This window comes from Camelus bactrianus, chromosome 9 (assembly GCF_048773025.1).
Source record: "Camelus bactrianus isolate YW-2024 breed Bactrian camel chromosome 9, ASM4877302v1, whole genome shotgun sequence".
Classification (NCBI taxonomy): Eukaryota; Metazoa; Chordata; class Mammalia; order Artiodactyla; family Camelidae; genus Camelus; species Camelus bactrianus.
The window spans coordinates 62,221,219-62,236,956 of NC_133547.1; the positions used below are offsets into that span (position 1 = coordinate 62,221,219).

General features: G+C 36.1%; 1 protein-coding gene and 1 non-coding gene across 6 annotated transcripts in view; one reads left to right on the forward strand and one right to left on the reverse strand.

The window, feature by feature from the left end:
- The window catches only part of LRRC36 (leucine rich repeat containing 36), a 48,421-nt gene that overhangs the window by 16,557 nt on the left and 16,126 nt on the right, over positions 1 to 15,738 (reverse strand). For 4 of the 5 annotated variants that reach the window (XM_074370575.1, XM_074370574.1, XM_074370573.1 and 1 more), the window contains exons 4-7: positions 15,369 to 15,465; positions 12,616 to 12,704; positions 1,882 to 2,009; positions 245 to 296 (exon numbers count right to left, since the gene is read on the reverse strand). In XM_074370575.1, the coding sequence (XP_074226676.1) occupies positions 245 to 296; positions 1,882 to 2,009; positions 12,616 to 12,704; positions 15,369 to 15,465 (366 nt within the window). The remainder of the gene's footprint in view (positions 1 to 244; positions 297 to 1,881; positions 2,010 to 12,615; positions 12,705 to 15,368; positions 15,466 to 15,738) is intronic. The other variant, XM_074370576.1, reaches the window with a different exon arrangement.
- Positions 4,195 to 4,267, forward strand: TRNAS-AGA (transfer RNA serine (anticodon AGA)). Its single transcript has one exon. It is a non-coding gene; the product is annotated as a tRNA-Ser (tRNA).

Below are 15,738 nucleotides of genomic sequence, written 5' to 3' on the forward strand. Positions count from 1 at the left end.
AACAAGGACTGGTCAGTCAATACAAAAAAGTTAAGAACAAAGGAAGTCAGAATATCCACTCTTCAACCAGAAAGGCCTCACAGGTCACTAAGCATCCAGGGCAGCCACTCTGCAAGCAGAAAAGAATTTATCATGTAGTGCTCCAGGACTATATGCCCCAGACATCTCCATCTTCTCCCAAATACCCTCACATCTAGATTTCTCTGATTAGTATAGAGAAAAATACTGTGAACAAAATATTTACCATCTTCTTGGTGATTGTCACTTGGCTTCTCTCTTCTTGCCACTTCCTGTATCTAAAAAAAGTTTGAAAGATAGGACAAGGGAGCCAATGTGTATTCAGACATGAGTTTACTAGATCAGAGGGGTTCAAAATACTTTCCCAACAGTAAGCAAGTCCATCCTTGCAAACTAGGGAAACAGACCTTAAAGTAAAGGTCCAGATTTAAACCTATTTTAAAATAGCCACAATACAAAGAGATTCCAGAGTTGCTCTGGAGCAGGTAAGGAGACATGATGAAAAGACAAAGTGTCCTTAGATGGTAAAGGACACACCAAGCAGTGAAATATTGTATTTTCTTTTAGATAGCTTAGCACATAAGTTAGATGGTACCACCTTTTTCAGCTTATTTCTATTTAAAGAACCCCCATACTTAATTTAACACTGGTAAAGCTAGTATCAACCATAGGAGCTACTGAGACTTTTTAATAGGCTGAAAATTAATCTAAGGCATAATTAAGCAAGGATTGATATAAGGTAGACAGCCATCTAGAGTTTGCTTTTTTAAGAATCATCTTCAAGTATTTAGTATCTTTTTGGTAGTTATACAGAGAAAAAAATCTTACTTCCTATTTCATAAACTAAGAGGATATATAGCAAGCTATTCAATTTCCTTTTTTCTCTCACTTCAAGTAGTAATTTCAAATTTTTAAATCCAAAATGTGCTATTTACCATTAACTATAGACTATGTCTCCATTTCCTTTAAAACAATACCAAGATTTTTTAATGGTAATTGAAATAGTTTCTAAATTACCCAAGTAGAATCTCCAAAAACAAACAAAAAAACCCAACTAAATGCTAAACTGTCTTTTTATAAAATAAAAGTTATAAATCAACCTGAAAAGAAATCTTACTATCTTTTCACTTGTAGTCTTGATTATCCAAATTATGCATTAATCAGTCTTCCCTCCTTTTCTTTCTCCTTCTGGCTATTTTCAGCAATTTTATTGCTCATAATTTATCAAAGAAAATGTAGACAAAAGGAGAAGTTGAATATAAAGTAATCAATTCTGCTTCCTGCATCATATGCATTCATATAAATAAGTAATGGACTCCCACCAATTTTTTCTCTAAAATCTTATTTTTAATTCTTCCCCTATCCTGCATGATCTCTACCTCTTCACTGACTGCAACTTCTATGCCATCTTTACCCCTTAACGTCTCTCTTTTTATGTTTCAATGAAGAGGATATACTGGAAAAGCCACCTTTGAGATGTTAGATTCAGTAATTAAAAGGCAGAGGTAGAAAATTAAAAGAAGCCAGTTAACAGGAGATGGAGACATTGGGTAGAGAGGAGAAATTTTAAAACCAGCCACACTAGTTGCACCCCTGTTTGAGGGCCAAAATGCCTGGAAAATTTGCTAAAGTTATATGCATAAATATACTACATTTGGTCAGGTAGCTGGGGAGAGGGAATGGGGAGACTGAAATTAATGGAGAAGGTCCTCTGCATCCTGTCTTGCCCTTTATTTTTAAAGGATCTAACATGCCTTCATCAAACAAGTCGTCTTAGACCTTTACAAATAATTTAGAGTCCACTAGATTATGAACATTAATCACTGACTAGCCAACAGATGAGCAGGAAAGTGAATACATTACCTGTGTCCCCAGTGGGAACGCATCTAGTTTCTGATCTGGTATAATGTTGCCCTGGGTTGCAGAAGTACTTGTTAGGGAATCCTTTATTTCCCGGTTAGGGAAGGGAATAAAAAGTCCTTTGTTTGAGTCTGTATTAAAAGAAAAGGCATATAATGATGTACTGACCAGTCTTTAAAGGCAACATGTCTTATGGAAAGATACTAGAAGGGAAGTCACAAGATTGAGGGCTAGTTCTGATGCCACCACTTGGAAACCATGTCAACTTGGGCAAATTGTTAAACCTCTCTCAATCTCTCTATTTGTAAAACAGTGATGATCAAATCTAAACAGTCTATCTCTTAGAATTGAGGTGAGGTTAGAACAAGATAATGGATATGAAATGGCTTCATAAATTATGAAGTGCTCAAGAGAAATTAAGGAGGTAAATCTTTTGCACATTTCCAAAATGAATATATAATGAACTTTGACACCAATTCAACAATTTCTAGCTACAGGAGGAGATGGCTGGAAATAGACTCCTAGCATTAGGCATCTCCAGGGCTTTAATCAGCAGTCTGCAGTGATTCATCCCTTCAAACCAGCTTCTTTCTGCCTTGATTTCCTCATTTGTAAAACGAAAAAGACCCATCAGGATCTATTTTATAGAGAAGAATGCTAAATACTTAGGTCTGCCAGTATTTTTTTTCCCTATGATTAGAGAAACAACTTTATAAATAGAAAGGAAAAAGAAAAACTTTTATATCCTAGTCCTGGCCACCCTGGAAACTGTCATCAAGAAGAGCCAGTTAGGATTTCTCTTAGACTGTAATATTTATACAAAAGTTTTTATACATTCTTGATCAATACTTATTAATTGTAGAATTCTGGGATTTGGGGTCTTCTGAGGGACCCATGGATAAAAATAAGAGGTTTTTTTTTAAGGGAGGTTTTTTTCTCTAGTAGGATTGTGTAAGAATTAAGATAGTTCTGAAAATTTGGGCCTTAGTCAAACAATGTGCTCTTCTGCCAGTTCCCATGTGCAGGCTCTGGCAACAGAAAGCTACTATAAAGCAGGGCAACTGAGATACAGAGTGAGAATAAAGCTAGCCTTTTGAAAATCCAGCCCCTCAGTCCATTTGGGCTTTAAAATGCTTCTTACTTCTGAGCTGCCTTCTGGGAGTGAAATGTCCTACTACTTCAGTACAAGATGTTCTTCTACCATTATAGTTGGCAGAACTGTTTTTCTCAAACTGACATAAGCTCTTAAAGTTTATGTTCTCTGATTCCTTTGCATTAGTAACACAGAAGAAAAACAAGGTGAAGCAGAAATTGCTGTTTTTAACCTGATTCTTAGTAGGAAATTAGAATGGTTAACAAGCTGTTACTTTGGTTCAGGGCTCTTCTTACTCTTTTCCTACAGAATAACACTTAAACTTCCCAGGTGTCCAAGACCCTGCTCCATCTTGGTTTTCCTCCTATTCTGCTAATGCTGGCTTCTAGATTCACAAGTTCTTTTTCCTTCAACCTACCTCTTGGTTCAAACAAATCCCCCAAGGTCCAAACTCGTTTTTAAAAGCTGTCATACCTTCTCTTTGGTTTCAGCTATCACCAAAATCTGGATGAACCTAAATCTAAATCTCTTAACTCTGATCTGTCTTTTCACGTCCAGACTTAAGTTTTTTGAACTTACCCCCAAAGAATGCCCCACAGACAAATAAAAAGTCAGTATTTTCTAAACCAAGCTTCCAGGCCTACCTCTGCTTGTGGCCCCTACCTTCTACCACGCCTACCACCCCTAACCTGCATCTTAGTACTAGCATTACTATTAACCCAATCCCTCAAGATAGAAGCTTGTTCTTTGACTCTTTCTCACTCATCTCAAATGTCAACCAATTTACTAAGTTCTATAGAATCACTTTTTTTGGAGGGGGAAATCTTCATTTTAATTGAGACATAATGCACATGCCATATAAGTCACCTTTTTACAGTATACAATTCAGTAAATTTTAATGTATTACAAAGTTGTACAGCCATTACCACCTTGTATTTTCATCATCCTCAAATGAACAAAATTAGCTGTCACTCTCAATTCTCTCCTCCCCATCAGCCTCTGGCAAACATCAATACACTTTTTGAACTGCATCACTTTGCTATACACCTGAAACTAACACAACATTGTAAATCAACTATACTTCTATCAAAAAATAAAAAAAAATACTTCCTGACCTTATGGATTTGCCTATTCTGGACATTTCATGTAGATGAAATAATACAATGATTGGCCTTTTGTGTCTGGTTTTTGTCAATTAGTATAATATTTTCAAGTAGCAAGGGGGAAGGTATAGCTCAGTGGTAGAGTGTTTGCCTAGAATGCACGAGGTCCTGGATTCAATTCCCAGTCCTTCCATTTGAAATAAATAAATAAACAAACAAACAAACAAACAAACAAACAAACAAACCTGATTGCCTCTCCCCGCCAAAAAAAATTTTTTTTAAGATATATATTGTAGCATGTATCAGTATGTTAATCCTTTTCAGGCTGAATAATATGCCTTATACAGATATGCCATATTTTGTTTCTCCATTAATAAGCTGATAGATTTTTTGGTTACTATGGATAATGCTGCTTTCATTCCTGTACAGGTCTTTGTGTGGACATATGTTTTCATTTTTCTTGGGTATATAACTAGGAGTGGAATTGCTGGGTCAAATGGTAACTCTAACTTTTTGAGGAACTGCCAAATCATCTTCCAAAGAAGCTATACCATTTTATTTTCCCACCAGAAATGTATGAGAGTTTGAATTTCCCCACATCCTTGCCATCCTTTATTATCTGTCCTTTTGAATCCTAGCTATCCTGGTAGGTATAAAATGGTATCTTCCTCGTGGTTTTGATTTGCATCTCCCTGATGGCTAGTGATGCTGAACAGTCCTGATTTTTACACCCATATAACCAGTATGATAAGACCATAATTTATTATCTTTTTACCACTGAAAATTGTTTGATATTTGTAATGACAGAGAAGTGGCTTTATAATGTTGTATAGGTGGCACAGAACTGACAGTTGGCTACTTCAATTACCAATAATCTTAGCTGGATGAGGCCCTGCTTCATACATTTGGCCAAAAAACTTGCAATCCATCTGAGGTTGAAACAGAGATGCATTGCCCAGATCCCTTTCAAGAAAGGACTTGATTTGCTCTTCAGAGTCTGTCTTGGGTATAGAGAACTACCTCCTATGTCATGCCCTTCCAGAGGCAGTCCACATCAAGTGACTGAATGTGGCCCAGACATTTTAGCCTGGTATGGGACATTCTGAGGGGCAGTCCTTGCTCTAGAGCTCTCCCTCTGCTCAACCCTCCTTCCTCTCCTTCCTTTCGATGTTTATCTCTAAAAAACATTTTATACCCTAGATTCCACTGAGCTAAATTTTTAAGACCAGAAATAACTGGTCTAGCACCAGTCTTCAAAATAAATGAGGATTTACCATTTCCTTTAAGTTGCTAATCCCCAATGAAAACAACTTAGTCCCTGACTTTTGAAATATTAACATATGATAACCATTGTAGATATGATAACAATGAAAGGAAATTGAGTTTTTTCCCTACCATTTACAGACTGCCTATAACTTTAGTAACCTTGTATTTTTTTCCCCCTTAAATATTTGATGTGTATTTTATCCAAATTCAACTCTTTGAAGTTTTGGACTCCCTAGCAAGTAAAAACATTTAATGTTTCACATCCAAGTTTTCTTCTCATATCCTCAATGATTTAATCAATATGTACCTCCTCATTTGCATTCACACTGCTATTATTGCCCTATGCCAGGACAGGTCCTCATTATTTCCCACTTGGACTACTTCCTCTAGGTGCTGCCCATTTAACTAAATCAAGCTTGAGTTATCTCTCTAAATCACACATTTAATCACGTTCCCACCTAAAACATCTTTGTTACCCATTTTCAAGAGAATAAAATGAAAATGTTTAATAAAGAGGCCCTTAGCAACTTGGCTTTAGTCAGTCGCCTTAGCTTCAGCCACAAGCTGAGCCAGTTTCCTAATCTGTCACACCTGTTTTTGCTGCTTCTGTTATCTATACATCGAATGCCCAACAATGCCCACTGAATTCTGTCTGAATACCCAACTTAACTTGTCTCCTCTTTTGTGAAGCCTTTTCCCAGTCCCCAGTCAGCACTAACTGCTATTGCTTCTCTCCGATAGTGCTGTTTTGTTTTTGTTTTTGTTTTTTGCAGGGGAGGTAATTAGGTTTATTTATTTCAGTTTTTCAGTAGAGGTACTGGGGAATGAACCCAGGTCCTCATGCATGTTAAGCATACACTCTACCACTGAGCTATACCCTCCCCCCTCTACCATAGTTCTTTATCTCTACCACAGTCAAACGTATGTCTCAGCCTGACTTATAACCTAATCAACTATGATAAATCTCTCTGGATTGGGAGTATCTGAATATTTGACACTACTGTGTCATTTCCCTATATGCCTAGCCTCTAACACAGGATCTGTCCAGTAGATATACACTTGTTTGCTGAATTACTCTCAAATCCACTGTGGCAGAGATTGCCAGTTTCCCCCCACCATATCCATTATTCACTTCTTAGAACCCCCAATAATAGTCCTAGGTTGCTAACATCTGGATTTCTGTAACAGAGAGAAGTGAACTTCTATCTTGTTTAAGCAACCATTTGGGGAGTTCTCTGCTATTCCAAGCCTGACTTTTATCCAATTAAAACACCATCATGGCTAAACCAAGAGAAGAAAAGGATCAAGAGGTGGAAATGGGATGGAATTCAATGAGGTATACAGAAGACATTGACATATCTGCTAGACAAAGGAATGAGCCATTGAGTGTGACTGTGGTGAATCTGTCTTTGCTATTTTAAAGTAAAATATACAGTAGACCAGTATATTTTAGGTGTGATTCTATTTAAAGGAAAAAGGAATTGGCTAAAAGAGTGAGCAGAACCCCTTTCAACTCAGGGGAGTATAAGTGTACTACATGCATACACCAACCTGATAAATATAAATTATCTGTAGTAAGGCATTCATTGCTTTCCAATAATCTGACCTTCTACCCAACACAAACTTTCTACCCAAAACACATCATCACTCAACTGCCTCCATTACCTGCTATGCTCATTACCACTCTCACACAGCTGTTCACACAAATCCTGTCAATCATAATGCCCTCCTCCACCTTTCAGGCCATCTCAGTTTATCCCAGGCTTTAAAGGCCAAAGGCCTTGTTTCCATATCTGCCACAAAACCTTTCTCCATTTGCTACAAGCACACTCGGAGCTTCTATAGCATATGCCATCCACATCAGTGTTTCTCAAGCTCAATATTCTCATAAACTCTGATAATATGAATCCAGTTTGAGAAACTTCAATTTAAGAAACTCAGTGTATAAAAAGATATTCTTAAAAGCAGATTATATTAGGTGACAGTTTGGCAGTTTCTTACAAAACTAAATACTTGGTATTTACCCAAAGGAGTTGAAAGCTTATGTTCACACAAACATCTGCACACGGATGTTTACAGCAGCTTTTTTCATAATTGCCAAAAGTTGGAAGCATCCATGATGTTCTTCAGTAGGTGAATGGATAAATAAATTGTGCTACATCCAGAAAATGGAATATTATTCAGCACTAAAAAAGTAGCTATCAAGCCATGAAAAGATATGTAGGAAACATAAATGTACATTACCAAGCAAAAGAAGCCAATCTGAAAAGGCTACATACTGTATGATTCCAACTATATGACATTCGGGAAAAGGCAAAACTATGGAGACAAGGGAAGATGGCAGAGAAGGAAGCACACTGCATCTCTCTCCCACCTAGGAAACCATGGCACTGGGAGAATTCTGCCTGATAACTATTTTGGAATTCTGGAGTCTATTAAAGGCTTGCAACTTCTAGGGGAAGGCTTGGAAGGTAAATTAGGGTTAACTTTGATTAATTTCTGTTTTTAGCAAAGTAGCAGTTACCCATCCCTCACCCCTAATGCAAAAGAATGAAGTTGGACCCTTACCTAACACATACACAAAAACTAACTCAGAATGGATCAAAGACATAAATGTAAGACCTTACACTATAAAATTATTAGAAGAAAACAGAGAAAATGCTTCATGACACTGTATTTGGCAATATGACACCAAAGGCAAAGTAATGAAAGAAAAAATAGACAAACTGAACTTCACGAAAACTTAAGAATTTTGTGCATCTAAAAACAACATCCATAGAGTAGCAAAGCAACCCACAGAATGGGAGAAAATATTTGCAAATCATATATCTGACAAGGGGTTAATATCTAGAATATATAGAGAACTTCTAAAACTCCATGACAAAAACCAAACAACCTGATTTAAAAGTGGGCAAAGGGCATGAACAGACATTTCTCCAAAAGATGATATACAAATGGTCAATAAGCATACAAAAAATACTCAACATCAGCGATCATTAGGGAAATACAAATTAAAAATATGAGACACCACTCCACACTCATTAGGATGGCTACTATCAAAAGAAAAATAGAAAATAACAAGTGTTGGTAAGGATGTGGAGAAATCAGAACTCTTGTGCACTCTGGGTGGGGATATAAAGTGGTACAGCTGCTATGGACAACAGTATGGCAGTTGCTGAAAAAATCAAAAATAAAATGACCATATGATCCAGTAATTCCACTTCCAGGTATATACCCCGAAGAAGTGAAAATAGAGTCTTGAAGAGATATTTGTACACCCATGTTCATAGCAGCATTATTCACAGTAGCTAAAACACGGGAGCAACCCATGTGTCCATCAACAAATGAATGGATAAGTAAGATGTGGTACATACATACAATGGAATATTATTTACCCTTAAAAAGGAAGGAAATTCTGACATATGCTACAACATGGATGAACTTTGAGGACATTATGCTAAGTGAAATAAGTTAGTCACAAAAAGACAAATACTGTCTGATTCCACTTATATGAGGTATTTAGAGCAGTCAAAATCATAGAGACAGAAAACAGAATGGTGGTTGTCAGGGGCTGCAGGGAGAGAAAAATGGGAAATTATCATTTAAGGGGTATAGTTCAGAGATGGATGGTGTTGATGGTTGCACAATGTTATGAATGCATTTAATATCACTGAGCCGTACGCTTAAAAATAGTTAAGATGGTAATTCTATGTGTATTTTCCCACAATAAGAAGTTTTTGGAAAAAACAAAACAAAACAAAAATATGGAGATGGTAAAAAGATCAGTGGTTGCCAGGGGTAAAAGGGAGGAAGGGATGACTAGGCGAGCAGAGAGTTTAGGGCAGTGAAACTATTCTGTATCATACTAAAATGGCAGATATGTGTCATTATACATTTGTCGAACTCATAGAATGTACAACACCAAGAATGAGCCCTTATGCAAACTAAGGACTTTGGGCAATAATGTTGTGTCAATGTAGTTTCATCGATTGTAACCAAAGTACCACTCTGATGCCTGATGTTGGTCATGGGAGAGGCTGGGCATGTGTTGAGGCAGAACTCTACTTCCTGTGCTGCGAATCTAAAACTGCTCTAAAAAATAGTCTGTTTTTAAAATAGCAGACCAATATTCCAGAAGAATATTTTTTCTTTTACATTTCAAAAATATTATTCATAACTGCATCAAACAAAAACACAAAATTAAAGGGTCTCACACTGCTTGTGGACCTCTAAGATATATTCCTGGACTAGGAGTCCATAACCCTGAGTTTGAGGAATACTATTGCTCTGCATTCATTTGACGTTTTCATATGCACTGCCTGGAATTGTGTTCCTTGGCTCTTTCATGTTTTTTTCATTTTCCTGATCATGCTGCAAATGATTCAGGGAATGGCAGCATTTTCTATTTCCAGAGTATATGTACCAGAATATAAGTTATGTGAGTTTACAAAAATAGGAAAAAAAAATTTTGGTTGTGGAATCAAAGAAGTTTCACTGAAATGATGGACTTTGAGTTGGGTCATAAAGAAAGCGTAGGATTTTGATTCAAGCATTCCAAGCAGATGGGACAGCATTAGTTCAGGGGCAGAGGAGGGAGAAAGGAAGAACTATTTGAGGGGGAGGGAGTGGTTTGGTTTGACTGAAAAATTGGACATTTTAGTTGAGGAATAGGAGATAAGGTTTCAGGGTAGGTTGAAGAGAGAAACTGTCAGCAGAGTTTAGAGGAGCCTTGTGTGTCAGATTAAGGAGTCTTACTTTAGTAGATGAGTAGGAGCCATGGAATGGAAGTTTTTGAGCAGACAGGTATAATTATCACAGCTGAGTTTTAAGAGAATTAATCTGACAGGAAAGTGCAACATGAACTGAAGGAAGACTGAGAGGCAGCATGGTGTAGTTTTTAAGAGGACTCTGATGACCGATGGACCAGAGTTTGCAACCCAGCTCTGTCACTTACTATATAACTAGAGTAAGTTATTTCACCTCTTTAGGTTTCAGTTTCCTCATATGTAAAACAAGGATAATTATAAACACCTTGAAGGAGTTGTGAGGATTAAATGGGATAATGCACAGGGCCTGGCCCAGTGTTTATACACAGTAGATGATAGCTATTAAGTATGCTTAATGATAGCTATTAAGAGACTATTAGGAAAGGGAAAAGAACGCTTGTTAATTGTGAATCATACTATAGGGTATGAACATTCAGCTGGACTCTAGGGGAGGGCAGCATCAAACCCCACTTTGGTTCTGAGCATGAGTAATGGGAAAGTGATGATAACACTAATGAAACCCTAAGAGCTGTTTAGGGCTGGAGGAAAGGAGTTTGTTTGGTTTTTTAACATGTTTAGCTCGAGGGGCTGGAAAATTACCCAGTGGTAATTCCAAGTGTATGTTAATAGTTGGTTTATTTCATTTTCCTGATCATGCTGCAAATGATTCAGGTGATTCCAAGTATGTATTAACAGAAATGGAGGATTGGTGCAGAGAGACTGGTACAGATTATCAAAGCTACATCAATGTACTTAAGAGTCATCTACACAGAGGAAATACAGTAAGCTGTGGGAATAGATGACATGAATAGGGCAAAGAGTAGAGAAAGAAAAGAGTCTGAAGACATAGCCTAGGTATGCTTGTTTTAGGGGTATGGGAAAAGAGAGTGGGACCTTTGAAGGAGTCAAAGATTATGTGGTTAGGAGACTAGGATGAGGATCCAACACAGTGGCATTTCCCTGCTATCCTAAATGATTGGTGGGAAAGCACTGTTTTGAACAACTGAGCTGGTGGGAACTATTTTCCAGAAAGTTTTCTCCTAGCTTGTGACATGACCATTAACATGGTGTAACGACTTTAGTCATATTGGATTACCAACAGTGCTTACAGGCAACACTCCCCAGGGATCTAGCACAAACAGTTTTCAGTGGAAAGCAAAGCACTTCAACATTTCAAAGTAGCAAAATAAATTTTATATTAAAAATTTGCTGGCAACAGCTGGAGCTTCCAAGAACCTTTTGAAATGGGCCCTGTGTCTAGTAAAGCAATCTGTTCTCAGTAGAGATTGTGCCCTTTAAACATTTTAATTCATGGAGTGAATTTTTGTGTGTGATAATGACATAATATGACATAAATAAAGTTTTAATTCAGCTCATACAAAAAGAGGCAGTCAAATTATACTTTAATGTATCTTTTGTTTTTCTGGAAATGGATATATAAATGCTTGTACCTAGAAAAAAGACAGGAAAGCTGTATACCAAATTAACTGGAATTCTCTTTAGGGGACAGGCTAATGAGTGATTAAAATGCTGTTCTTCACAGTTTTCAGTATTTTCCAAAATTATTACAATAGAGTTTCATCAATTTTGAAATATTAAAAAATGCTATTTAAAATGAAATAAAGCAATCCATGGTCCATGACTTTTGTGTGCTGAGACTGCCAAGGAAGGAAAATAAAAACCATACCTCACTATGACTTATTTTACTATGAAATGCTATGAAAATAACTTGTCAATTAATGTCCACATGGACAGATAAGAAGTCAGGAAAATAAAATACTGTATGTTACAAACTGAAAACACTTAATATCTAAACTACATAGTCAATCTATTAGTTATTGCTGGGATTTTAAGGATTAATTTTTAGAGTTTATATATAATTCAATAGACACTTCAAAGGGACACAGGCCTTAACATAGAAGGAAGTTTCTAGAGTAAAAGCTCATCTAATGAATGCCAACTTAATCCATAAGGGCAATGCATGCAATTTCTCTAGTGGAAAGCTTTCTCTTAGCCTATGGCATGGCCATTAAGTGGCATAACCACTGATCACAATGGATTACCAACAGTGCTTGCAGGCAACAATCCCCAAGAATATAGCACAAACACAAGAGATTCTGCAGCTGCAAAGGTTCAAGGTGGAGAAGTCCAGAAGGCCAAGGGTGTGAGCTGCATTGAGGCAGATGAGTCCTGAGTCTGGCTAACGAATTCTGTGGGGGCTGGCAATGCAATTTTCAGGATGTATTAATGATGTAAAGTGGTATAAATGAAACTGTAGTCTCTGAGTACAGCTCGTGCACTTTGACGGGATTCTGGCTTAGGCTTGCTCAATAAATAGGGCCCTTCTGGCAGTGAGAGAAAGGAGGGAAAACACAAGCCAGTAAATCTTGTGCTTCTTCAAATCTGTGTTATTTCTCAACTATTTTGTCTTCATCCCACCCAAGATTGGCCATGAAAATAGAAACAACTAATGTTTTAATCATTTTGTGATCAGAGAAGGAAAACTTACCGGTTTCAATCCTGTTATCAACATCAGTGTTGACTTTTGAGGCAGAGCTCTCATTTGTTACACAATTTTTCATTGTCTTCTCCCTAGAGCTGCCACATCGAATAATTTACTTAAAACTCAAAAGAAGCTTCTGAGATAACCAGTAAACACTATTTAGAAAACATTATTTCTGGGTGGGAAGACTTTTTTTCAAATGTTTTAGAACATATTATTTTCTCAAATATTTCCGCTACAGCTTTTTTTAAAGCCATAATATTTTCATTGGGAATAATGAGAGATAAAGACACTATAGTTCAGCCTTTAAAGTATGAAAGCCAGAAAATTCAGAACTTACACACTCTGTTTTCTTTACACAAACTTAGGTCTGGATTATTGAGGGAATAATGTTTCATATTATAAAATAGTATTTTCTTTTGAATTAAAAAAACTCATAGGACACGAAAAGGAAGGTTCTGCTTCCAGGAATTATAATGGAGACAACTATAGACATTTGTTAGAAAAACAGACAAGAAAGGCAAGTGTTTGCACTTGATTGATGTAGTACAGTAAGATAAAGGAAGTACAGATTGGGAAATACAGTAAGTACAGACAGCCCAGACTATAAGCCAGGCACTTTATATCCACCATTTCATTTAATCACAAAAGCTCCCCTATTAATCTATTCCTTCCATTTTATAGACTGGAGGACCTGGGACTCAGACAGGCTTACCCAAGGTTGGAGAGCTTATATGGGATTAATGCTAATATTGGGCACTTGAGAAACATTTTACTTCTGTTTTTGCAATCACTATAAGGCAACAAATAGAAATATAGTGGTGCTAATTATCTGCCTTACTAGTAAATGTATTCAGTTATACATTAACTCATCTCTGTATTTCTATAGTAAAACAAGGTACCCCAATGCGTTTAAAATAGGAATTAATTTACAAACTACATATACAAATACTTTTTAAAGAAACATTCCATTTCTTTCTACAGCAGGATGAATTTTACTTTATGTAAATTAACCTCAATAAACTTGACTTTATAAAATAGGGACTTAAAAAAAATAGGGAACTACCGATATTCTCCAAGGGCTACATTATAAAATGTATAATGGATCAGAGTAGAAATAGGCAAAGTCACCAGAAAAGAGAAGGATCCCAGACCAAAAGGCACTGACTTCATTCATTTATCATTTAACAAGTTATTTCTTTTTTGTTTGGTTGGTTTTGGAATTTTTTTAAATTGAAGTATAGTCAGTTTACAATGTTGTGTCAATTTCTGACGTACGCATAAGCTTTCAGTCATACATATACATACATATATTTGTTTTCATATTCTTTTCCATTATAGGTTACTACAAGATATTAAATATAGTTCCCTGTGCTATACAGTACAAACTTGTTTATCTATTTTATATATAGTAGTTAGTATCTGCAAGTCTTGATCTGCCAATTTATCCCTTCTCATCCCCTTCCTCCTGTGGTAACCATAAGTTTGTTTTCTGTGTCTGTGAGTCTGTTTCTGTTTTGTAAATAAGTTCAACAAACTATGTCTTAGCATCTTATATGTGCCAGACATTGTTCTAGGCTCTAGGAATACTCCAGCAAACAAGACAAGCAAGGTCCCTGTTCTCATGGAGCTTATGTTCTACTGGATGGGAAAGACAATAAAGAAGTAAACAAAAAACATTCTGGGAAATAACATTTACTGTTATGTGGATATTTTGATATCTTAACAAATTAAAACTAGTATGTATAGGAAGCAAATTACTATAAATACCATATGTTTATTATTTTATTATAAATATATATTTATTTATAACATAATGTTATATATTGTTATATAAACACACACACACAAAACACACACACATACATATACCTAAGACTAAGAGGATATTTACCATAAGATAATTAATGTTTATTTCTGGGTAGTGGGATTATGAGTTGCTAATTCCTTATGTTTTTGTTCTGTACTTTTCATATTCTCAACAATAAGCACACATTACTTTTACTATCAGAAAAAAATACTAATAGACTCATCTATGTGTGTATAGGTACACAGATGTCTGGAGGGATGTATCAAACATTACTAGTAGTTAACTTGGTAGCAGAATATGAGGTGATTTTGACTTTTTCCCCATACTTTTCTGTATTATTTAAATTATTTTTAATGAACTTCTATTTTTCAAAAATAATAAAGCAACTTTTTATTTAAAGCATCAGATTTGTGGTAGAAGATAGAGTACCTTATTTTGACTGGATTTTGGTAAAAGAGATAGAAAAATCTACCATTCAGATACTTTAGAGCTTCAAGGTCTGTTTACTTTTGGTTTTGTAGAAAAATGCTTTCCTTACCATCCTTTAACAAATTTACCTCTAAGGACCCTGCCCATGATAATGTAATCCTCCTAATTCAATAGGAAAAGACTATGTACTGATCTATAACTCTACCAAGAAAGAGTTGGTAACCATTTATGGCGATGCTAAGTAGTCTCATAGTACCCTGGTCTAAAATTTTGAACAACAACTTTAGAGAAAGTTTACAAAAATTATATCCAAAGAAACCCAATAATTCAAGAAAGCAAATATGTTCCCACTGAGGATCAGATTCTCATCCCAGATAAATCTCAATATGTTGAAAAGATACTTTCATTTCTGATATGAGGATTCCTACAATTTGTAAAGATTTCTGCTGGAAAATGGAGAAAGCTAAGCACTCTCTGTCCAGAACCAAACAAAAAAAAATTTTGTAAAGAATCTTCTTACCATTTTTCCACCTCTAAAAGAAAATTTTCACTGTTGCCCAACTGACTAAAATGCAGCTTGGCAGCTTTTCTCTCACTTTCTCGTACAGCTCGGTCATCTGGAGGCAAAAATCATGGATTGAACATGTTTCTTTTTTGGAGTAAACAATAGTGGGTCAGAAAATCATATTCACAGAGCAAAAAAAAAAAAAAAGAGATCACTCTCATCTTTTGTTAGAGATGGCTTACAAAATAATGCTATTATGTTGTCACAAGTAGTAACAAATGGAGACTACCAGGATACCATAGCAACAACTGCCACCTCTGCATGAAAAGCAGAGCTTGGATAGCAAACAATCCAAATGGCCTAATCTTAAGTCTGAAAGTTACAC